This window comes from Heteronotia binoei, chromosome 9 (genome assembly GCF_032191835.1).
Source record: "Heteronotia binoei isolate CCM8104 ecotype False Entrance Well chromosome 9, APGP_CSIRO_Hbin_v1, whole genome shotgun sequence".
NCBI classification, from domain to species: Eukaryota; Metazoa; Chordata; class Lepidosauria; order Squamata; family Gekkonidae; genus Heteronotia; species Heteronotia binoei.
This window is the reverse complement of record NC_083231.1, coordinates 54,995,154-55,021,223: the sequence shown is the minus strand read 5'-3', so window position 1 is coordinate 55,021,223 and position 26,070 is coordinate 54,995,154. Positions and strand designations below refer to the sequence as shown.

The following is a 26,070-nucleotide window of genomic DNA, read 5'->3' as shown; positions in this document are numbered from 1 at the left end:
AAACATCATGAAATTAATATGTAGCAGGTTAAAAAATAAAGGGGAAATATCCTCACGGAATACAACTGATCTTAAAAAATCATTATTGCCAGATGTAGTTGATCAGCAGCATAAATGGGTTCACAAACAATCAAGATGATTTCATGGAAAATATCAACATCAATGGTAATGAAGTCCAGACACACATATATGCTTAATATACCCTTAACTCTTAAACTTCCCACAGCTGGGAGTGCATGACAGGAACGATCTATTCGTGCTCTTAATAATGTACATTTCCTCAAGTGAGCAACATGATGCCTTCTTAGTTGATAATAAAAAGGACACACGCCATGAAAATTATGTTAACATGTTGTAATTACAATTGTTAAATACAATTAAGTAAGTAAAATGATCTTAACTGCTAGCGGACTGATGTTCAAATTAGCTGCAGCTCTCTGACAGCATCACAGATATATGGCTGCTGGACCAAGTCTGTGTGTCTATTTCTGTGCTAAAGATTTCAGAACAGGCTGACAATTTGCATGGGCTAATAGATATACCCACATCAGTTATCTGGGTTTTGTTTTATTAGTTCTCTTACTGTTTTCTAAAACAAAGCCATATAAGACCTGCAAATAAACTCTAATACCATCTAAATATACACTCAGCCTTTACATCTGAAAAAAGAACCAGAGAGGAATAATCCAAGAGTAAAACATACCCCATCCGTAGCTTTCACTAAAAGGTCATAAGTAGAAAGATCTTCTTCCCTGTCAATGTCCTGAGACACGCATATGTAGCCACTGCTTGGGTCTATCTGGAATGCTTTTGATTTTTCATAGTTATGGAATCCATTATACAGAAAATACTCGATAAGACCAAAATGGCCTGAATCTCTGTCGGTTGCCTTGACCTGAAAATGGCACAAGAAAAAATATATATATGTTAGGTCTTCCCCTATTCAAATTGACACATCCCAAACAAGCATTGTTTTTTTGTCCAGATAAAATGGATTCTTGTAATTTAATTTACAAGAGTAACATGATCAACTTTTGAAAATGACATTGAACACTATTAGTATTTTAGTGGTGAAACATGCCATTCAGTGCTGGCAGAACTGAGAGTCTATCCCTAACTACAGCTGTAGATAAAAGTTTTGCATGTTGCTTTGGATGAGACTTTGAATCAATCAAGTTCTGGTTACATGGGCATGGGTCATCATACACACAAAAAAACAAGGTTGCCAGGTCTTGCCTTGCTGCTAGTGGGAGGACTATGGCATCATAGGAGTTTTTTAAACCAAAATGCTAGAGTGTCCCCACACAACGTACCCAGTGTGATTACATCACTTCCAGGTAACATAATTGTTCTGGGCACACTGTGTTCCAATGGAGCTCTTCAGGAGCCAGCCAATTCTGTGCCAGTGGGTTGGAAACCCTGAAATCGGAGAGGGAGGGACTGCCCCCAGTGGGAGGCTGGAAATCCTACACAAAAGTCTTGTCTCACTTGAATAGCCTTCCATCCACATAAAAAGAACAGGCACTCATAATTTCAGACACCCCAATTACCTTAAAATGTGATCCAACAAAGAACAGACGGATTTTTAAAAGATGAATGAATGCATGAGTGCATAAAAAATGTTTATGTGGCCTGAATCTGTTTGAACCAAGTAGATTCCAAACGATGGCATGATTGGGCCAGCACAAGAAAAGGACCATGACAGTACAACTAGAGACGCAGTGTCTAATTATTCTACAAGGCACACAATGAGCTCCTCTTGCACCCAGTAATCTTTATCCCTTAAAATACTTAGTGCCTAAAGAAGCTTAGGCACATGTAGTTAAAAGTATGTCAAAGCAATTTATAAACAAACTGGAGATGGAACACATTAATAGCAAATCATTTAACCATCAAACTTTTAAGGATCATTCCTTAGGCATTTTTAGCATACAAAGTGTTCTGCCATTCTTATCTTGTAGATCAATCAAAATCCAACCTGAAAAATGGAAGTGTGTGGCACAGACTTGTGTGCATGGAACAGGTTTCTGTTGTTTTTCTCATAAATCTTTGAAATTCATTAACTAATCCTCCATCACACCCCTTTCCATTAGACAGTATGCCAGACAAAGCCCAGGCTAAACCTTTATCCTGGTATGCCAGCTTTCCACATATGTCACAGTGAGCACTGACAAGCCATATAATATGAAGAGGATGTGCCAGTCAATGCAATTGCCAGTTTAAACAGGATGCAGTTCTAGTTAAGATTGACACTATCAGTGCATGGAGATCAATTCTGCGAGCTGACTCAAAGTGGTACTAGAACTGTAATTACAAATAAACAAAATAAGCTAAATAAACATTCCCTGGAAAGCACCTTCTGCTGTGCATCAAAGTTGAATTCTGTGTTATTTTGCTAGTGTTTTAAAAAGCACATAGAGATATATACTATCTACCTTTCCTAACATTCCCTGAGAGCCATTCAGTCTAGAAAATCTGTTTTCTTATTCAGTATGACTCTCCAGATGGCCATTAAGGGACTCGGCCAATGGATGAGAAATATTTCTCTTCTGAAAGGAACACCTCTTTCACAGAACCAATGTGAGGATGAAAAGATGCCACATTAACTATATACATAACATTTCTATATAATATTATGCATATATATCTAGCTAGCTTTTCTACTCAATCTCAGTCAATTCCCCTCCTTACTACGGCTCCTGGTCCACATGGCATTTGTCCAGGGAGGTCCTATGATTCCCAGAATAGCCTTTTGGGGTAGTCAAAGAGGCCTTTTTTATCCTCCCCTGTCCATCAGTGGAAACCCATATTATATTAACTGTGGTGAGAAATTTGGTCCAACCTAGTCACATATCATCCAGATTTAACATGTGCAGTTACAAGTCCCATTCGTACCTACCTTGTTTTAGGATGGGCTGGGACCAGATTAAATAGCTGCTAGATACTTCCCTGTAGCAAACTTCTAAAACGTATGTAGGGTGCATTTCCTCACTGTCTGAATAGCCAGGTGTGCACTGCACCCACACCACATGAGCAGTCTGAATGCTCCTCCTGCACACGTGCAGTCCGTGCCTCTCCTGACAGCAGGGCGGGGGCTGTGTGAATGCCATGGCATGAATCAAAGAGAACTGGCTTTTTCCTAGCCGAGATACCATCATGCAAAATCTCTCATGTGATCCCATCCCAAGTCTCAGCACAACATGTGATGACCCACCATAAAGCTAATATATGCATACTACGACTGGTTTATGCATTCAAAATCATTGCCAAAAATATTCTACTAGGGGAAAAGGTTATGAAATTATAATGTTTAATATTTTACAAATAAGGTAATTCCTTGTCATAAAAGGCACAAACACAAGTAAGTGTAGCAGCATTCCTAAAAAGGCCTACTTGGGAGTAAGTCCCATTTTATTCACTAGGGCTTACTCCCAGGAAAGTGTTCTTAGGACTGCACCTATGTGCACAAAAAGCTACTTCAAAATTAATATGGATAGCTAGTCACTGATAAATGTGCTTTGATATCACAAAAAACAGAAAACATATGTGATAATCAGGTCTACAAAATAATCGATCTACATCCTCCATTTTGAAATGGTAATTATCACTAATTTCAACAGTTATGATACTGGCAATATGATTCAGTAACATATTTTATATTTCCAGAAATTCCCTCATGTTTATATAGCAGCTCATAAAAAACTAAAATACAGAAAATACCATAAAATTAATAACAGCTATAACAATAGCTGAAATCATCAAGAAGTTAAACAGCTATACAGATATATAATGCTTAAAAGAACAAGAAATAAAAGCACACACATAATAATAGTTTCCTTTGTGTCTTGTCACACACCCATGAAAAGGGAAACATCTTCATGGGGTGCTGAAAACTGAAGAAACCAATTGATATGACTGAAGGAGACTCTGTCCCTTGGTAGCCACCTACCTTTCTATAGAAGGTAGGGCTTCCACTGAAGGTCTTCATGATTAGGCAGAGACAAATACTCCAAACATGAGAATTTCAGACATGGGAACAGACTGGTCAACCTGCTCCCAGACCACTTAGGACTTTAAAAGGCAACAATGTGCCCTTTGAGCAGTGCCAAGAAACAAAATGGAAGCCAGGGAAGTTCTTCCAGGACTGACCAGATGTGTTTCAAACAATGCTGCTTTAGCTAGCATTTCTGCAGCTGCATTCTGCCCAAACTGAAGTTTCTGGCCAAACAATCTATAAAAACAGCCCCACATCAAAGGCATTATAACAGCAAATTATTCTAAATGTGATCAGAGCATGGATCACTATGGCCAGACTTTTTTTCAAAGAAGCCACAGCTGGCAAACCAACAAAAATTAGTTACATGCATGTCATAGCCAAAATCCAAGTCTCCAACGGTAGACATGGACAGACTAACACTGCAAAATATGAACCTGGTCTTTCAAGGCAGGAGCAACCCCAATCATGATAGTTGAAAACCTCAATCTCTGGCTAGCTATGCTGCCAACCAGCAATACCTTAGTCTTATCTGCACTGAGAGCTAGTATATTGGCCCTCCCCAAGTCCATAACAACCTCCAAACCACATATTCAACAAACCTAGTGTCTCAGTTTAAAAGGAGAAACAGAGTAAATTGTCATCTGTATTTTAGTTTCACATCAATATTACCAAAATCTGTGGATTATTAAATTCAGAGACTGGAGCCATGAACACATGTCAGATCTTCGTACAAACCTGAAAAAAGCCTCCAGTCTGCTGAAAATCTGAACTCTTAAAAGTTGGCATTAAAAAACCCCAAGAAATTTTAAGGAACAAATGCACTCTCAGGGTCATCAGAAAATGGGGAGGAATGTCTGCTGGGTGCTCCATTATTCCCTATGGAGACTGATTCCCACAGGGTATAATGGAGAATTGATCCATGGGTATCTGGGACTCCGGGGGCATGTTTTTTTGAGGTAGATGCACCAAATTTGCAGCACAGCATCCAGTGCCTCTCCTCAAAACACCCTCCAAGTTTCAAAAAGATTCGACCAGGGCATCCAATTCTATGAGCCCCCAAAGAAGGTGCCACTATCCTTCATTATTTCCAATGGAGGGAATTTGAAAGTTGTGTGGTCCCTTTAAATGTGATGGCCAGAACTCCCTTTGGAGTTCAATTATGCTTGTCACACCCTTGCTTCTAGCTCCACCTCCAGTATCTCCTGGCTCCACTCCCAACATCTCCTGGCTTCACCCCCAAAGTCCCCAGATATTTCTTGAATTGGACTTGCCAACCCTAAGGAAGCAGGAAAAGAGGAGAGGTTTATGGGGCTTTCAGGGAAGGGAAAAAGGAAATAATAGGGGAGGGGAAATTACATGCCCCCTGTAAGACCTTTCAGGTTCCCCCTGGTAGATCTTAAGCAATATGGAAGCAAGGCCTCTTGGATCTTAAGGTTTAGCAGAGAACTAGCAGACTAAGCCCTCTCATGTAATCTTAAACATCCTTTGGTCAAGCAACTGAGACCATACTATACTCCAATAACATTCTGTGACTCTCCTGTAAAAACAGCACATCTAATCCAGGGCAAATGCAAGTAATTTTATTTAGGAAACGTTTTGAGAGCAAGTTACAGCATACCACTGAGATGCACTTACTTCAGCCTTTTGAGGAGCAAACCATTCACAATTTGGAAAAGATGTAATGTGAGTTAAAAGAGAGCTGGCTTTTCCAACTTCAGTACACCTTATCAGATATGAAGATGCACTCTAACAAGCTTGTGCTCATTCTAAGGCCTGACCTGCATAATAAATCTTGCCAAGATCTAACTTGCCAAGTAACCCTATGGCCAGCAACTACTGAAAGCCTCATTCCCTGGGAGAGTATAATGAGGCCTCAGTTTGGGCAGGAGCTCACAGGAGCGGAGCTCTAGAACCTCTAAATCGGGGTTCTCAAACATGTGGCTCAGGAGCCAAAATGGGCCCCCAAGCAACTGGCTGTCATCTGCTTCCTTCTTTCTTTTGCCTCCTGTATAACAGCTTGCTTCGCAAGGCATGCTCAACTGCACAGGAGCTACAGAGGAAAACCTCTATTTTCTCCATTGGCTCTTCCCTTGGGGAGGAAGGGTGGGAGGGAAAGCTTATGTCCTTTATAAAGTTTATATCTCTGCTATCTGGCATTTTATGACACTCATGCCCAGCCCAACAAGGTCTCATATATGTCAGATCTGGCCTTCATAGCAAATGAGTTTGACACTTGTGCTCTAAATTTTATTGCACTTTTTCCTTCTTGCCCCCCCCCACAAAAAAAACCTTGCTTCTGGGCTCCATTGTTCAAATGTCCTGTGAGAATTTTGCTAAACTTTAAGATTTGACAAACTTTCTAATATTTCCCCCCACAAAATGGGAAAATAACCAAAACACATAAAGCAGACAGATGGAAATCTTCATCATACCACTGTAGCTACATAGGAGAAAGTAATTTAAAAAGTATGATGGAAGTAAGGTTTTATTATGACAATTATAATTCAAGGAGTATTTTAAGGTAGATACTGAACTGATATAATTTAGTACACCTTCCAATGACGTCAGGGATGTGTGGCATATGCAAATGAGTTATGAGCTCCGGCATCTCTTTTTCTATGAAATGATCCCTGAATATAATGGAAACATGGGACAAAACAATCACACAAAAGCATTACAGAATTCTTCATCACAAGAATGATGAAACACAAAACATAAAATTCAAAAACCTGATATCTAAAGAACTGAAATACACAAAGTTAGCCAAGGAGAAATACCAACTAAACTGTGCCCTTATATTTTGAGTTAATTAACTCCAAACTACTAAGCCCTTTAATGTCGCAATCATGATGCCTCATTATTACTGGAATACCTCACTTCACATAAGGACGGCAAGAATTTTGTTCAGTACAACACAGCAATTAAAGTGTGTTAAGGGACAGTAAATCTCATGTTAAACAACCAAGAGCACATACCCCAACAATGAATTATTGTGTTCAAAACAAGAGGAAATAAAGATGTCGGAATCCTCATAAAGGAAGGATCACAGAGACACTAAATGGGTGATAGAACAGAACATTTTACAGTCCAGTGAGCTGTGGGAGGCTGAGAAATCTGCCACATACTCCTCATATGAACAGTTTGAGTAGGGACAGGAGTATTAAATTGCAAGGTGAAGAGAAGAAAAAAGAACATAGAAAGAAATACTCACTCTCAAATTACATTGCTAGTTACATGTATCCTTCCATTAAAACTCTTAAAATACCATAACAGAAAGATCACCTTAAGTCTGCCAAATAAACATAGTACTTTGTCATCCATACTATGGGCTACACATTTGGACAGTCTTACATATGGGCTACACATTTGGAGGCTCTTAATGCATGTTACAGTATGTGAGGCTACAGATATCAAGTGCCAATTTGGCAAACCTCTGTTTAAGTACTTTAGACTGATATAAATTATGCATAAAAAAATTGAACTGTAACATTTTACAGCAATAGCTGTAGTATAACACTATCAAGGCAGTCCACTTGGACTTTGAAAATGGATCAATGCATACAAAATGCACTTTAACGATGGAAGCAGGTCATGGGGCTGTAAGAACAGCAAAGTTCAAGGGAGACCACATGGTTTCTTTGTGACTGAACTGGCTGTTCTGCATTCTCTCTTGGATTCTCTCTCTCTCTCTCTCTTTTGGGGCCAACCAAAAAATTTTTGTTGCGTAGGCAAATTATGACTTTGCCCACACCCATTCAATTTGTTTCTGGGAAGAGATAACATCATCATCAATAAATTTAATTCTCAACATGGCCAGATCTGTTAATATTTAAATCCAGGGACTAGGGCTACAGTCCCACGAGCAGTATGAACCAATATCATCATGGTACACTTGTGGATTCAAAGAGCCTGATCATGCCTTTTAAATCCACAAGTGTACCATAACAATATTGGATCAAACTGTTCGTGCAACTGCAGCCATAGTCTCTGGATTAAAGTATTTACAGATCTGGCCACGTTGAGAATTGAATTTAGTGATGACAATGTTATTCCCACAAGCCCTTTCTGCCCCATCTCTGGAGTGGAGTTAATGGACACTGGAGAAAGTCCGGTCTGTAGGGATGCCAGCACTTTCATACTGCATTTCCAACTGTTTGAACTCCCCTCTTGTGAACTCAAGCCATAAGGGAAGTCTGAACCTTCCATTTCTGCTTCCTTTTTTTTCTTTTGGATCAGGTAGTGATGCGCACATAAGCACCTAACTGCCCCGGTGCTGTCAATCACTGCAGCCAAGTAGCATTCTGGATTGGGTGTCCCCCAGGGGAGCTGTTTTTCAGCTGCAAACCTCCCCCCTCAACCCCCCCCCTCTCTCCGGTTTCTGTGCCAGAGTTGCTGTTGGAGAGCATCCCATGATTGACACAAAGGTAAATGTACTGAAGTCAATGGAGACAAGTCAGGGGAGGGACGGTGGCTCAGTGGTAGAGCATCTGCTTGGGAAGCAGAAGGTCCCAGGTTCAATCCCTGGCATCTCCAAAAAAGGGTCCAAGCAAATAGGTGTGAAAAACCTCAGCTTGAGACCCTGAAGAGCCGCTGCCAGTCTGAGAAGACAATACTGACTTTGATGGACCAAAGATCTGATTCAGTATAAGGCAGCTTCATATGTTCATATGACTACTCATTTAAATCTACACTTTAATCTTCTCCATGTATTCCAAGGAAGAAAGACAAAGGGAAGGAGGCTGAGAGGGGTTGGAGTACTTGGCAGAGGATTGTGGAGCTGTCAAAAAAAAGCTAGAGCTTTTCATACACATTTATGTGCATGGGTGAAAGAAAAACGGATGCCGCAACAATCTGAATGATTGACCATGGGGGCAAGTGCATTGTGAAGCTGGTTCAGGTGGGATGTCTGATCAAAAATTCCCATTACAAAATGAAATGGTGTAATAAGAGGCACAGCCAGATCTTGCCAAGTCTGTAGTGTAATCACGAACAAAGCAGATCTTTCTACAAACCTAAGAAAAGTTCAAATTTTGCAAAAAGAAATCTAAAGAACGCATACATTGGGGGTAGTGGTTAAAAGCCCCCCTAATAAATAGAAGTAGCATCTATGGCTTTAAGAAATAAATGGCAGCACCTATAGCTTTAAGAAATGAATTGCCTAATTGGCCATTGCTAAACAACCACAACAGTTCTGCCAGCCTTCAAAACCTGGCTTCTGTCATTAAAAGGAAAGGGGAAGAGAGAGGGTCCTTTCCACAGCTGTAACAGTTTTCAAAATATGGAAAAGAATTTAACTTCATCTAATTTTGTGCCAGTTGAAGCCTGATACCTATATGTTCATGTCAGTCCTTCTCTACACACACCTTGAGAAAACAATGGAGCTAAGAATCACAACCAGCTAAACATTTAACACTGCAATGGAGTTTTCTAAAAAAAATTACTTGTCCAAACTGTGGTAGAAAAAAATAACCCTTTGGGGTTCCGTGAAAACAACAACTACAACACCCTAGTTAGGATAACGATGTCATATGACTCTGAGGAAACTCAACTCTACCTTGTAAACTCAGCAGTGAATATAGTCAGCTGCCTGCCCTCTAATTACGTTGGTGCCCTCTGTCTGTTGCTTTTACCATCGTAAAGCAAATCTTTGCAACTCCCATCTTTGGATAATCTGTCATCAATTTAAAATGTGTGCAAGGCTGAAAGCCTATGCAGAGTGGCTTAGGAGCAAATCCCATAGAATTTAATAGAAATGATTCCCAGCTGTTAGGTTTATTAAAAACAACCCAAATTTCTCTTCCATTTCAGTTGAGCACTGCTGCATATTTACAAAACATTGCAAGTAAAAATGTTAAGCAACATACGATTCTCATTATTAGTGTATTCTTCCTTGACGTTCCTATTTTTCACATTCATGTCAGAACAATTTTTTTTTACAGCCACCACATCATACACTCCAGTAGGGCTGTTTAAGTTAATTATGACAATTACAAGGTTTTGCTTAAAGGACCTAATGCCATTATTACATTGAGAGAGCAATACATAACACACTGTAGCTAATCGTGTATGAATTATAAAAAGTATGTTCTGAAACGTGTCCACTTGTACTGACTATAAAGTATATGGTGATTCCTGGTACATTCTAACAGATGCTGTTGGAACATATCATTCTTTTTAAAAAAAAAACTAAATTGTGATGCAAAACAACCCCCTTGAATTAGAACATCATAAAGATTCATATTTAAGCAAATGCTGAGAACCTAGTCTTATTTTCAGTCTTCAGGACTCTTATAACAGCATTACAAAATCCACACAACCATCTGATCATTCAGAAACAATTTTATGCTTTTCTTTGATTAATTTTAAAAATATTGCTAGAGTTCTCAAGTTCCCAGATTCTGTGACCCAAATAAATTACACAAACACAAAGCAGACCCATGAGGATTCATGAAGGGCTTTTCTCTCATATCTCCTCCCCATACTGTTTCCTCTTTCCCTCCCCTGTCATCCTCTATAGCAGGGTTGGGGAACTTCCGTCCCGAGGGTCGTATGCAGCCCTTGAGGTCACTTGGTGTGGCCCTCGGGGATTGCTGGGCGAACCAAGCCATGTGGCAGCCTCTCTGGGGCCTGGCTGGCCAGCGAGGATTGTGGGGCCCAGCCATGCTGTGCAGCAGCCTTCCCAGGGCCAGGCAAGGCAGATGTACTGTATGGCAGCCTCCCTGGGGCCTGGCTGGCTGGCCAGAATTGCTGCAGGGCCTGGAAAAGTTACTGTCACAGTTCAGTTTGCACTTAATTATCCCAGATGGTGTGGCCTAATATGCAAATGAGTGTGTGACCTAATATGCTAGGGAATGTGGTCTAATATGCTACTGAGTTCCTGCTGGGCTTTTTCTGCAAAAAAGCCCTGGACCTATGCATTTGCGTAGGGCGGCGGGCCAGGTGTGTGCATTTGTGTGCCAGATTAGGCTCTTCCTACATGACTTCTAATAGAAAAAAACAATTATTTGCATTAATTTTACTGGCCTGAATCATTCTCCCTTGGCGGAGCACTGTTTTTTAAGTTGATAATTTTTTATGGCCTGCGAATGATGTTATAAATATCCATATGGCCCTTGACAGAAAAAAGGTTCCCCACCCCTGCTCTATAGCATCTCCCTTTTCTCCCTTCCACTTGACAACCAACCTTTATCTGCCCCCCTCATCTTTAGCTTTCCCTCCTCCCTTTCAGTCTCTCCTCTTTTCTCTCCCACTCACCTACCTTTTTCTTTCTGCCCCATCAGCTTTACATCTTTATCTCCATTTTCCTTAACAAGTAGTGATCTGCCAGCAGTGGTAGAAGGTCCTGAGGGCCCTGGCCTGGAGGAACATGCTCCCACATGAGATCAGGGCCGCGCAGGATCTTTTACCATTCACCTGTAAAATGGAGCTATTCCACCAGGCCTTTAGCTGAGGTGGACAGCATCCAATAAAACAGTTGGCCGCCCTGCTGAAGACATCACTTCTATGAGACCCAGATTAAACAAACTTCAGAGTCCAGTGGCACCAGTTTTGGAGACTGCACATAACAAATGGTGCAATTTGTTTTTAAATTATTTTATTTTAATGTCAACTATTTATCAATCTGCATACTACTTTGAAGCTGAATGTCTTAATTATTTGTTTGTAATCCACCCTGAGCCTCCTTGCAGGGAGGGTGGAATATAAATTTGCAATAAATAAATAAACTTGCAGGGGCAACCATCTCCCCACTCCTTCCCTTACTTTCTGTCTACTCTCTCTGTCTCTTTTTTCCATTTCATTCAAGCCTGTTATTCCTTCTCCCCCACACAGACTATGCTACTGTACTTCTTTCTCTTGCCTTATCTCTCTTCTTCTCCCCCATCACTTACTTTGATCCCTCTGTCTAGCAAGGCCACTTGCTCTTACCCTCACACATAGCTCCTCCTCCCTGCTGTACCACCAGTTCCTCTTCCCCCATCCACAGTGCAGCCATGTCACTATCTCTGAGGCCCTTGGAAAGGTGGTACTTTCCCACCCCCATTCCCTTCTATCTTCCCTGGCATCACATCTCCTGCTGGGAAGGGACGGGGTGGGGAGGGGGGAAGACATTAATTAGAAGGGACTCAGCCTCCAGGCATCTCTCTCAACAGGAACTGAGTTGAGGTTCTCTAAGCTCCTCTTTTCCTTAGGTTCTCTAAGCTCCTTCTCCGTAGCAACTTTTTCCCTGCTTGCCTAGAGTCTGCCAGCAACTTGTCTTTTGGAAGATTTAACCTCCATCCTGCCTTTTTAAAAAAAGTTTTCAGATTTTTCAGCAACAGAAGCCCACTAAGTTTGTTACTTCTGCATAAATGGTCCCAGGTGTTTTTGAGCAGGAACACAGTTCCAGTTGGCTGGCATCAGGGGGTGTGGCCTAATATGCAAATGAGTCCCTGCTGGGCTTTTTTTACAACAAAAGCCCTGCATGGCCCTGCTTTGCAGGTTGAAGTATCCACAGATCAGGATACACTTCACTATTAGATATACATTTTTCAAACATTCTAGCTGCAGAAAACACATGCAAAAGTATATATTTGTGAGTATGCGCATTTGTACATGTGGGCTGCACAGGAAGGAGAACAGACCATAAGTTAGTAAACAAAGAAACACAAGAGTAAATAATAAATGAAAAAATAATATTCTTATGTGGAAGGGAATTCCTTGTTTCAAAGTTCACTTTTAAAAAAAAAAAGATATAGCCACTGATTTCCTCGTATTCTCTTTCTTCTGCTTTAAAAGAGAAATTACTTTTCCATTTATCTTTGGTGCACCCTTTTGTAACTTCATCCCTTATTGTTGTTTTGTGCTACAGGCCACAAGCAGTGTTCTGATAGGAGGATAGGAAGGTTTGAGAAGACATTGCCTGCCCCTCAGCACCTCCAGAGCGAAATCTGCAGACTCTCCCTTCCTGCCCTCCTCTTCTCAAATTTCTCTTTGATCAAAACAGAAAGGATTAAAAAGTGACTCCATAGCTGTGTCCAGACCACTGGCTCAGGACAGCAGCGTGCTGACCTGGAAGTGAGCCGGCAGAAACAGGAGTGCCCTGGAGTGTCCAGATGGTGCATGGTCTATTGTTGGAGAAGGGACGGGCCACAGGTGCCCCAGAGGAGCTTCCAGAGTGCTCATGTGCCCCTCTGCCACTCCCCAGGCACTTCCAGGGTGCTTCCCGGCCATCTTTTTGAGCCAGCCAGCCTGCAGGTAGGGATGGGTTGAGGGTGGGGGCAGGACAGGAAGCAGATGTGTGTATTTGGATGCACTGTTTTTTGTCCACTTGCCTGCTGACTCCAGGGCGGCTTAAAATGCTAGTCTGGACTCAACCCATATTCCTAAAAACATATGAACATATGAAGCTGCCTTATACAGAATCAAACCCTTGGTCCATCAATGTCAGTATTGTCTTCTCAGACTGGCAGCGGCTCTCCAGGGTCTCAAGCTGAGGTTTTTCACACCTATTTGCCTGGACCCTTTTTTGGAGATGCCGGGGATTGAACCTGGGACCTTCTGCTTCCCAAGCAGATGCTCTGCCACTGAGCCACCGTCCCTCCAATAGATCATCATTGTACTATAAATCTATAGTGCTATAACAATGATTAACTTTCTAAAAAACTTTTTGGTGGCACAGTGTAGAAAATGTTCCACCTCCTGCAGAACCTATGTTGGGTTTGGCTCTGTCTCCTGTGGCAGCCATCTGGAGACAGCAGTCACCACCTCTCTCAAAATTTCAAAGGTTGAGATGCAAAAAGGTTGGCACTATCCTTTGTGGATAGTGCCAGCTGAAGTGATAAAGATAACGGCTAAAACAGCCAAAGAAAAACGGCTATCATATAATCAGTTACTAAAAATGCAAAGTGGAAAAATAGAACTGAAAACTGCAGAAGAACTGAGTTACAAATATGATTGGTTTCAAATGCAACAAATAAAAAGTTTGGTGGAGAATGATATCAGAACTGAAGGAATAAGGAAAGAGCAAACAGAAATGGAAAGAGTTCTGCTTGGAGATAATGAGAAATTAATTTCAAAAGTATACAAATTACTCTTACAATGATCTACAGAAGATGAAGTAGTGAAATCTCAAATGATAAAATGGGCAATTAATGTAAATAAAGAAATAAAGATGGAATCTTGGGAATATTTGTGGAAGAATTCTATGAAACTCGCAACATGTCAAAGTATTAAAGAAAACTGTTTTAAGATGATGTATAGATGGTATATGACTCCAAAAAAATTAGCAAAGATGAACAACAAGATGCCAGATAGGTGTTGGAAATGTAAAAAGCACGAAGGTTCTTTCTACCATATGTGGTGGACTTGTGAAAGGGCTAAAATGTTTTGGCAAATGATTCAGCAAGAGATTTCTAAGATTTTGGGATATGAATTCAATAAAGTGGCAGAGACTTTTCTGCTGGGATTACAAATGGAAAAATTTCCAAAAGAAGACAGAACTTTAATATGGTACTTGCTCTCAGCTGCTAGGACATTGTATGCGCAGCCGTGGAAGCAAGAAAAAATACCAGAGAAATGGGATTGGATTACAAAAGTTATGTCATGGAGTGAAATGGACAAATTAACAAGAAAATTAAGAGACTATGATTTGGAACTTTTTAAATTGGAGTGGAAGAAGTTCAGAAGATACGTAGAAAAAGAGTGGAAAATAAAAGGACATTGGACAATCTTTGATAATGATTAAGTTTTTTTAAAATAAGAATATAACTTTTGGGGGGTTTTTCTAACAAGGGTACCTTTAATATTTGTTTTCTTTAAGTAAATAACACTGGCGGGGGTCAAGTAACGGGGGGAGGGGTGGGGGAAAAGTAAGATATGGGGTAGAAAAATTTGTTCTTTTTTAAGTTTTTATAAGTTGTAGATATAGTTTTGCTACCATATGTTACTAATAAAATTGTTTATTCAGGAAAAAAAACAAAAGGGGAGGGAGGAAAAGTGATGTATTGTTTGTATTAATTTTTCTTAAAGATTAATATAACAATATATTACAAATTAATAAAATTGTTTTAAACACAAAAGAGATGCAAAAAGGTTGGGAATCCTGGCACAAGCATTTATGAAGTGTTATAACTGATTCTATAGTGTTTGTTATTATTCTGCTTGTTCAAGAAGTTTTGGGCATCCTAGCATGAAGTACAAAAAAATGTATCCACAAGCAGAAAACATTTTCCCTAACACAAAAGGAAGCCTTTGAATCCAACCCCGTATTTTTGGTTTATCTAGGCTGAAAGTGCTAAAAATGTGGCACTGAACAGGGACACAAAATAAACTGAAATATTACTGCAATCCAACAAACATTAATACAATATTAACACATGTAGATCAAGTGATGGTGCAGGGGGGAGGGGTTAGATTGTATGTTTAAAACATAACAGAGTTTAGAAAGTAGAAAGAATCTGGATGACATATCAAAAGAATACGTTACTTCAAAAATGTCTTCACTTGAAAATGCCACTTTTTCTTACATACTAACAATTCAAGTCACACATCATTACTCAAACTCTATAAATTCCATCAAAAATATCTAAATTACATAGATACAAAAACACCAAATCCTGTTAAATACTGAAGCTTGCTAGTAAAGGCGAATAGCTGATACCCGGTTGCAAAGGAATGTCTAAGGAAATGTAACTCTTCTAGCAATGCTATATGAAACTCAGTATTTCGTGCAGCTGATATGATGAGTACTATGGAAAAGAGCTGAAATTAACATTTTATTCCTCTAAAAGTGGTGCCTTCCTCCAATACAAAAAGCAGTCCACTATGTAAGGAGTCTGGCAACAGGAAAGCACGGTTCTTCTACTGGTGGAATGCTTGCATCATACGAACATTCTCCCATTAGCAAAACAAAATGACTGGATCCAACCCACTGAGAACAACTGTTCTCCATTTTAAATGTACATCCTGCTGTTGTGGTACCAACCTGATCCTATACAGATAATAGCAATGTCTTTTTAAAAAGTGGCTTAACTAGGTGTTACAAATCTGAACCTCCCTGACACAATCACTCTTTGTAATATGATTAGCATTTGAAAGTGAAAAAGAGAACAAAGTTTAGTAACCCACAATAAAAGCAGATGAGTTGTAAAAGCACACAGTCTGTAAATCACAACCATAATTACACAAAGAAGGCAAGAGTATTATAAAACACATATTGCTTTGGTTAATCTTTTTTGCCGGGGTGTATGGAAAATTTAACACGCTGCCAACTTCACAGATTGTCTCATTTATGCAAACTGCTTTTTAAAAGGCTCTCCCATTTTCCCAATATAAATAACCCAGTTGGCAAAGGATGATATTTCTTTCAAGACATCTTGTAATCATATAGATCCATTTTCTTTGCCACTTTCTCTGTGACAAACTTTACCTACATTTGCCCTGCCCAGACATCACGCACGTTCTGTCAAAGACCATGACAGCAGTCAGCCTGGTTTCCAGGATATAACTGCTCTTCATAGCCACATAGGGAATGAAAAAAACATTGATTGTGTCACAAAGCCATATTTTAATTGTTTGTAAATCGAACTCATCCATGTGAAGCTTCCTGTAACACACAAAGCCTGATCTGCTTATGCTTACACCAAAGGCAAGTTTTTCACAGTGTGCCTTTAATACAGCCTGTAAGTGTGGCACTTCTACAGCACAAGTGAAAAATAGTTTATTCAGAGCAAATAAGATTATCTGATTTCAGGGTAACCAACTGGTTCAAACTATCGGATTCTATTTCTGAAATAAAAAAAGTAAAAAAGGCACACAGCATAATGCAACGATTGCAACTTGACAAGTACTGCTGTAAAAAAAAATCATTCTCTCAACTAGTCCCTTTGAATGCACCTCCTTTATTAATGACCCACAGAATAAAGCCAGTGGTAATATCGTAATGGCTCAGCTAAAGGAAGTACATTCCTCCAATACCAGCAGTGTATGTGCAACATGCTTTTCACTTCTGTCAATTTCAGAACAATTAAGGAAGGTTTGGAAATCTTCTCCCTATCATTATTGCACACTTTCATCCAAATGCATGGTATTTTCCTACCTTTCTGAACATTTTTGGAGCTGAAAATATGCACTATGACAAAGTAGGAGTCAGACTGATACAATGCAGTTGACCAGAACTTTGTTCAGTTTGTAGAACAAAAGATCATGTATCAAAGTGGAATCATGGTGGTGTTTGGAAACTTCAACTGGTACAAAACACTGCACTCAGATCACATCATGCCGTTGTGAAAGAACTTCACTGGATTCCTATTTGCTTCCAAGGCCAACTACAACTTCTATGTATTACCTTTAAAGTGCCTAACAGTCTGTAGGCCAGGATGCTTACAGGTTCATTTTCTCCCATCTTTCTTGCCCATTAATTAAGATCTTCCAGACAGGTCTCATCTGTATGCATTCATCAGCTGTAGGAAGATGGGAAGCCAGAAGAAAGAGGACTTCTCCAAAGCAGCCCTGCTTATGGAACTCCATTCTAGTGGAGGATTGCCAGGACCTTAGCCTTGCTTTGTTCTAGCCTGGCACCAAGCTAAAACATTATTTTCACCTAGACTTTTAACTGAGATGGGTTATATATAAATATATTGTATTTTACTTTTATGATTGTGAGCTGTCTCATGAAGCTGTAAGATTTGGAACTTCAGGATACAAATTTCCTTTTCAAAAATTTACTGCATTCACTTTTTTCCTAAAACAAAAATCAGACTGAAAATACATTAGAAGTTGTTGCTGTTAGTAACTACTGGTGTTAGCGTAATGCAAGACTGCTTTGACGATTTACACAATTTCACTTCCCAATAAATGGAGCTACACACAAATGCTACACTTATGATTAAATACACATTCATGTACCCTAGGGAGTGGGGGAAGGATGAGCATGCCCTTTGGCTATGTATGCAAACATTAAATTATCTGAGCTCCATTACTATTTGCTGATACGAGTTAACGAAGCCTGTCTATAAACTCTGAACAAGAAAGACAACAAGAAACATGTACTGAATAAGACAGCCACAGAATTAAAAGCTTCATTAATGGAAGAATGACAACAGACAAGCCAGCTCAAGTACAAGCAAGCACTAAAGATAGTAGTTTATTGACCACGCCACCGTGGCGACTGCTCAACAGAGCTGCCAAGTATCACGTAGGATTGGCAAGTATAGAAGAACCCACTGCCAAGCAGTGGATTATGGTAATTATCCAGCGGCACAAGGGAAGTCTCTGAAAGATTTGTCAGCAAAGTTATTTATTATCAAGTGTAACTGTATTAGGAAGAAGCCATACTTTCACTACTGTCTAGAATATATTTCCTAGAAAGTAACAAGAATGCTTTGAAACAATAAGGATTGATGTTTGTGCAACTTTAGCAGGACATTTTGAAACAATATCTGTATCACTGAAATTGTAGGAACAATAAATTAAATTCTTTGGCCAAAACCAGAAAATCACAGCAATATGCAAATTATATTAATTCCCAAATACATTGTTTTAAATACACTGCTTAAAAAAGAAACAGCAACAGTGCATCTATTGACACATTGAAGATTTTTGTTTCAAAACAAAATGATAGTAAAGTTAGTAAAGAATCTGACCTATGAAAGAGTATCACAGATTATTGCAGTGCAATCCTCAAATCTTAAAAGGATCCTCTGTTTAGGATTGTGCTGTTAATCGTCTTCCACAATAGATTCAGAAACTTTTCCATAAGGTTCCATCAAATCAAGTAATTTTTGTGTGTGTGGGAGACAAGAAAACTATTTGAATGATTCATAAATATGCACATACCACAAAAATATCTCAATAAATATATACATATCACATTGTCAGTTTGAAATGATTTTAAAAAAATATTTAGTACACAAGTATACAAAAGGTACGCCAGCCCTGTTGATCCTTCTGGATCTATCAGCAACCTCCGATACATTGGACCATTTGGTCCTGATGGATTGCCTTGCCTACTTGAGAGTAAGGAGCACTGCCCTTAGTTGGTTCTCCTTGTTCCTCCAGGAACACTCATAGAGGACTGCTATCAGGGCTGGCTCGATCCTCAATTTTTATTGGAAGTTGTGGCTACCACAAGAATGGCCTTGCACTCTGTCTGTCACCACTCCCTCCTGTCATTGCTGTGACCTGCCTACTGCCAGCCTGTGAGACCAGAACCCCATCAGTCAGCCTCTGACCTCTAACGAAGACAGTTGTCTGCTGAGAGGTTCTCCTGAAGCCTTACTGATTACTACTGCCTTTCCTCAGTCCATCTCCCTGCCCCAAAACAATGCTGTTACCATTCTGCCACCTCCAATGAACACTGCCTGCCAAAGCTGCACTCACCCAGGATGCTCCCCCTGCCCTACTGTTTGGAAGGTGAGGTATTTATATTCATAAATATGCCAGAAAATCCTCCTTATGGGGCAGTATTCCACCTCTTCGTTTACAGCACAGTCTGTAGTTGAATCCAGTGTCAACTAATATCATGTGGCACACATACTTGTTTAAGTAACATTGAACATCATTTAATAATTATATACATGGAAGCAAACTCTGACAGAAAACAGTTAAATCTCTTCAACAGAAAAGGAATGTTCCATCACAACAGGGGGAGAGGCAGTTCAGCAGAGCAGACAAACAGGCTCTCTATATTCTCTATACTCACTCCCCCTTTCCACCTGCAAATAGTCTTCACTCTAGCTATTCAAATTAGGCTACAGTGGGCTGCTTGCTTTAAGAGAGGGGAAGCCATTTAAAGGCTCCCTTTCACTCCCCCCCACCTGCAAGTGGGAAGGGGTGAAAGGCAGGCTTCTAATGGCTACCTACCTTTCTGCCTGCTTGCCTGTGTTCCTGTCACTTCTCTGTCTCCCTGTCCCCCTTCCTTCCTTCCCCTTTATTTTATTCCTTTCTCTCAAACTTTAACATAACTCTCACTTCATTCTTTCTCTGTCTCTGTCTTTCATTCCATCTTCCTTCTCCTTTTTACTTCTCTCACAGGTCTCATTTTGGGCAGGAGCTTACAGAACCTCTAAATTTTATTGTGCTCTTTATTTTAACCCCTGCCCCTCAAATACTTGCTTCTGGGCTCCATTGTTCAAGCCCCCTGTGAGAATTTCGCTGAACTCAAGATTTGACAAACTTTCTAATATCCCCCCCCCACCCAAAAAAATGGGGAAAGAACTAAAACATATAAAGCAGACAGATAGAAATCTTCATCATGCCACTGTGGCCACATAGGAGAAGGTAATTTTAAAAGCATGATGGGAGTAAGATGAAAATTATAATTCAAGAAGCATGTTAAAGTAGATGCTGAGCTGATATAATTTAGTACACCTTCTGGAGATGTAGGGGTGTGTGGCATATGGAAAGAGTTATGCAGATGAGTTGTGCTAATGAGCTCTGACACCTCTTCTACAACATGACCCCTGGTCTCACTCCCCCCCTATTTTTTTTACCTCCATTCTGTTCTTTCTCTCATTCTTTCTCTGTATCTTTGTATTTCTGTCTTTTTATTTCGTTCTGGCTATGATCACACACTATAAATAACACACTTTCAATTAGGATTGCCAAGTCCAATTCAAGAAATATCTGGAGACTTTGGGAATGGAGTCAGGAGACTTTGGAGGTGGAGCCAGGAGGCCTCGGGGTGGGGCCAGGAGCAAAGATGTGACAAACAAGCATAATTGAACTGCAAAGGGAGTTCTGGCCATCATATTTAAGGGGATCACACACCTTTTAAATGCCTTCCCTCCATTGGAAATAATGAAAGATAGGGGCATCTTTTGGGGGGCTCAGAGAATTGGACCCCCTGGTCGAATCTCTTTAAAAATTGGACATTTTTTGAGGAGAAGCACCAGATGCTATTCTGCAAGTTTGGTGCCTCTGCCTCAAAAACAACTCCTAGAGCCCCAGATACCAACAGATCAATTCTCCATTATACCCTATGGGAATTGGTCTGCACAGGGAATAATGGAGTACCTAACAGACATTTCCCTCCCAACCACACTTTCTGATGACCCTAATGTGGGGGGAGGGACACCAGACTGGGGGATTCCCTGCCCCCACCTGGGGATTTGCAACCCTATTTTCAATCCACTTCCAGTGAACTTTCTAACTGGATTTTACTGTGTGAACTGGCAAAATCCAGATGGAAAGTGCTTTGAAACTGGATTGAAACTGCATTATTTAATATGTGTGATTGCAGCCTCTGTCTGTCTACCTTCCTCCTTCCATTTCTCTTTGGCTGTTTCTACACTTGGCAGAAAATCCTGTCTGTGTGTATTTAAAAGTAATCGTTTACATTGTATATCACTGTCACTTCTGTCTTGCTTTGCATTTTCTTAAGTCTTCTACATTTATTTTTTTGAATGGGCAACAAAAATGCCTTAATCCTGGAGTTTATTTATGTATTTATCAAATTTATAACCTGCCCTCCCCCAATGGGCTCAGGGCAGCTAACAACATTTAAAAACCACATCGAATATTAAAAACAATGTACAGTAAAAACGATATACAGTTGCCTGCAGTTCTCAAGAGTACTTTTGAAAAGGAGTTTTCCTGAACATGTGGATCTAAGTTTGTAACTGCAGAACTTTCCCTCTGAGCGTTAAAACTCCTCCCCAAAGCCCCATCCATCTTTCACTTGCAAGAGAACTGATTCAGGAAGTCACTAGGTGCGCTGCTCAGAACTGCACTGACATGTGCTTTCCTCCAAGCACAGCTTCCCTCACAAGGAAAGCCAGCTCAGAGGAGAATGTGCCCTGCCCAGCTGCTTTCACCTTCAAAGTGAAGGCAGCCAGGCGGGGCATCGGTGCAGCTTCTCTGAGCCGGGCTTCCCTTGCAAGGCAGGCCCAACTCAGAGGAGAATCTGCCCCTTCAAGGTGAACGCAGCCAGGGGCATCAGCGCGGCTTCTCTGAGCATGACTTAGAGGAGAATGCTTCCGCAATGCATTCTCAGAGGTGCTTTGTGCCTCTGAGAGAGCACTGCACAGGCCTGGCTCAGCCAGAGCCTGTCCACCCCTCCTTCCACACTGCTGCGCCTGTTCTCCCTGTGGGCAGGGGTGCAGCGGCAGGGCAGGCGCAGTTGGGGGCACAGGGAAGGTGCTGGCCTGGGGTCCCTGAGGCCCTAGCACCGGGCCTGCCAGGATCCCAGGCAGGCAAAAGAGGTGGTGGCAAAGGAAGGCAGCCTCCAAATGGCGGAGAGGTGCCCCACCATCCCCTTCAGCTGCCTGGGTCCCAAGCAGGTGAAAGAGGCGGCGCATAGCAGCAATGTGTGCACTGCCATACGGGGGGCAGGAATTCTTGCCTGGGCCTTCCTTCTTTTCAAATATAGAAGTAAAACTCTGCAAAAAGTGAGGAGCATAGTTTTAAATGTAGAAGCATTCTGAATGATGCAAGTTTATAGCAGGTGGATTCAGTGCTCAGTAGATCTGGAGCAAAGCTGAATGGAGCAAGGGTCTTTCACTCTTTTCTCCCCATCTTGGTAGTGTGGTCAGTATTTTTTTCACCTACACCAGGTCTGTCAGTTGACTCTTTATTTTTCTGGGTCAGGCCTTGCCACAATGATCCATGCAACAGTCTCCTCCAGAATGGACTACTGCTATTCAATCTATGTAAGGCTACCTTTGAAAATGCTTCAGAAACCACAGATGGTCCAGAACGCAGCCACCAGGTTACTGACTCAGTCTCCTGAGTCAATTCAAGGTGTTGATGTTAACCTTCAGATCCCCCAACAGACTGGGATCCTGATACCTATGGGAGCACATCTCCCGTTACAACAGTCCCTTCAGTCATCATCTAGGGACCTCTCGCAGGTGCCTGGCCCAAGGATGGCTCAGTTAACTGTCACCAGAGGAAGGGCTTTCACAGTTGTGGCCCCTACCCTATGAAATGCACTCTTGGATGACACCCATGCCCTCCTGGACTTGTTTAGTTTTTGCAGGACATGCAAAGCTGAATTGTTTAGGCTGGCTTTTGGAAGGTAACTGTGTGTTTGGGCTGTTTTAATAATGGTATGTTGATAGACAAATTTTAATGTCAATATTTTATATTTGTTCTTATGTTGTTTTTTACCTTATTGGTTTTAATGTAAGTCACCACAAGACCCTTCAGGTAAGTGGTAACTAAAAGAAAAATCTATAAGTAAATAAAACTGCCAAAATAGCATTACCAACTTGACCTTATTGTACTTATAAATCATAAGCTGTATATTCCTGATCACTTCCATCTCAGCTGATTCCATCTGGTGGATAACTGAATACCTTCTGTATCTACTCTCTCTATATCTTTATTTCTGTTTAAAACAATGTCTGATTAAGACATATAGCTCCTTTATTTTGTTGAGTTATTCTTCCAAAGAAACAAAGCAACAAGACTACCTTACGTCTATAACTTGGCAGAAATAAAGAAGGACATATAAGTGGCATTTATCTACTTGGAGGTTAGCAACAATTTTTAAAACACCCAAAGCTACTTGCTGCTACTGCAAACCCCTTACAACAAACTCTCTGACCATGTGGTAGAACTATGTGGTAGAACAAACTCTTTGACCATGTGAGCAGACGAAAAGGTAAAGGTAGTCCCCTGTGCAAGCACCTGTTGTTTTCGACTCTGGGGTGACGTTGCTTTCACAACACTTTCATGGCACTTTTTACAGGGTGGCTTGCCATTGCCTTCCCCAGTCATCTACACTTTCCCTCCAGCAAGCTGGGTACTCATTTTACCGACCTCAGAAGGATGGAAGGCTGAGTCAACCTGCAGCCGGCTACCTGAACCAGTTTCCACTGGGATCAAACTCAGGTCGTGGGCAGAGGGCTCCGATTGCAGTACTGCAGCTTTACCACTCTGTGCCATGGGGCTAGGAGCTTCAAAAAGACAACACTAGCTCTTTTTGAGCAAGGAATGGAAACTAAAATTCCACCAAGTCCAAAAGCTATGTTTTTAAAATTTGTGCTGATGATTCCTAAAAGACTGCAGATTACCACCTTGAAAAATGTATTAACCAAACAGCTTCTTCTTGACAGATGCTAACAGGACCCAATTTCTCACTTCCTTCTATCCAAATACCAATTCTACACTCCTTTTCTTCTATCCCTGCCCAGAGACTTCAGTTCATTCATCCACACTCATTTCAGTATTTTAAGTATTTCATAGTTAGCGTGAATCCTTTTCACATACTGGTATATACATCTAAAGTCAATGGGAGAGGCTGTGGCTCGGTGGTACAGTATCTCCTTTGCATACAGAAGTTCTCACATTCAACCACTAGCACCCCCACTTAAAGGATCACATAGTAGGTAATATGAAATACCTCTGTCTGACATCCTGGAAAGCCACTGCTAGTCACAGCAGAAAACACTGACCTTGGCAGACCAATGGTCTAACTCAGAATCATATTTTTGGCAGAAATTCAGCAGTTTCATGGACTTCTGAAAAGGTTGCATGATGACTAATGCTGACCAGCCTCGGACAGGACAGAATAACAGTAGTTAGTATTCAACAGTCTGCATCAGCCAGAGTTCATACTTGAGTTCATAACGCCCGGAAAGAAAGAACACTAAAGCAAAAAGACCCTTTATTTAATGCACTGAAGCATTCAACACTTGGCATGAACTGTTATTTTTATACTGCATTCATTGGGGTGTCTTCCGTGTAACAGTCTGATCATGACATAAGCACTACCATTTGCAAAATATGTCAGACAATTCTCCAATGGATATTCTGTTAACTTGCAAGTGCAAGCTTCCATAAATGATTGCAGCTGAGCCTGATCACAAAGTTCAGTTTAAATCAAACTCCACAGCCACCTGCTCCAGACTTAAGCTGCCCCAGCTCAGGCTGATTAAGGGGTCAGAGCAGCATGCCTATGAGGAAAGGGTAAAGAGTTTGGAACAGTTCTGCTTAGGAAAAAAAGACAAATGGGGAGGGGATGTTGGAGGCTTATAAAATTATGAATGGGATGAAGTAAGTGGACAGAGGGAATTCTTTACCTCACTCTCCCATAATACTAACTAGACCTCAGGTTCAACCTAATGAAGTTTACAGGTAACAGATTCAGAATGAATCAAAGCAAGTACTTTTTCTGCTAAGTGATAATTATGGAATTTACTGCCAGATGATTAGGGTAGTAATAGCCACTAGAATAAATAGTTGTAAAAGTGGCTAATGGAGGCTAGGACCATCAGTGGCTACTGGCTATGAGGCTGAAAGAGAACTTCCGTGACCAGATTCAGTAAACTTCTGAATTACCAATACTAGGAAGTAGCATCAGAAGAAAATCTCAGTCTATATATGCCCTGTTTATGAGCCCTCTAGGAAGTTGGACTTAATGATCTGATCCAGCAATGTGCATCTTGTGTTCTCTTAGAATTTTTAAAACCATTGACTGGCATGAGCATGAAAAGAAAGTTCCGTTTCATATCCTCTTCTCAAAGGACTTTTCCCTGGCTTCTGACTGAAGATCCAAGTTCTGTGACATCTATATTTTATGGAAGTAACCTAGTGTGATGCAGCTGTGAAAAAGGCAAACTCTAAGTCAAGAATGATTAGAAACGTGATTGAACATAAAATAACTAATATTATAATGCCTCTGTATAGATCTATGGTGTAGTCTCATATTTGTGCTATTTATGTTTAATTCGATTTATACCCTGCACTCCCCGTCAAGGCAGGCTCAGGGCGGCTTACATCAGATCATAGTATACTATGATCGCAATCATAAATTCAATAAAACCATTAGACAATATACGTTAAAAACAATATACAGTTGGTGCTAACAAATTTGATGTTACTCATATTCTCTGGATGACAGTTGTTCCAGAATTCTCCTATGGTCGACTGAAGGCTTGCCAGAAGAGAGTGGTCTTACAGGCCTTGCAGAACTGAGTGAGGTCTTGAAAGGCCCTAACCTCTTCTGGCAATTGATTCCACCAGGAGGGGGCTGCCACTGAAAAGGCCCGATCCCTGGTGGTCAACAGTCTCACCTCCTTCAGCCCAGGGATCACTAGATGTTGAGATCCAGACAGCACTCTCTGGGGAACATGTAGGGACAGATGGTCCCT

At 40.8% G+C, this 26,070-nt stretch overlaps 1 protein-coding gene across 1 annotated transcript in view; it reads right to left on the bottom strand.

Annotated features, from left to right (window-relative positions):
• Window positions 1–26,070, bottom strand: part of DCHS2 (dachsous cadherin-related 2) — a 181,204-nt gene that overhangs the window by 98,435 nt on the left and 56,699 nt on the right. Inside the window, exon 2 of the mRNA XM_060246623.1 lies at window positions 704–895. Coding sequence (XP_060102606.1) covers window positions 704–895 — 192 coding nt within the window. The remainder of the gene's footprint in view (window positions 1–703; window positions 896–26,070) is intronic.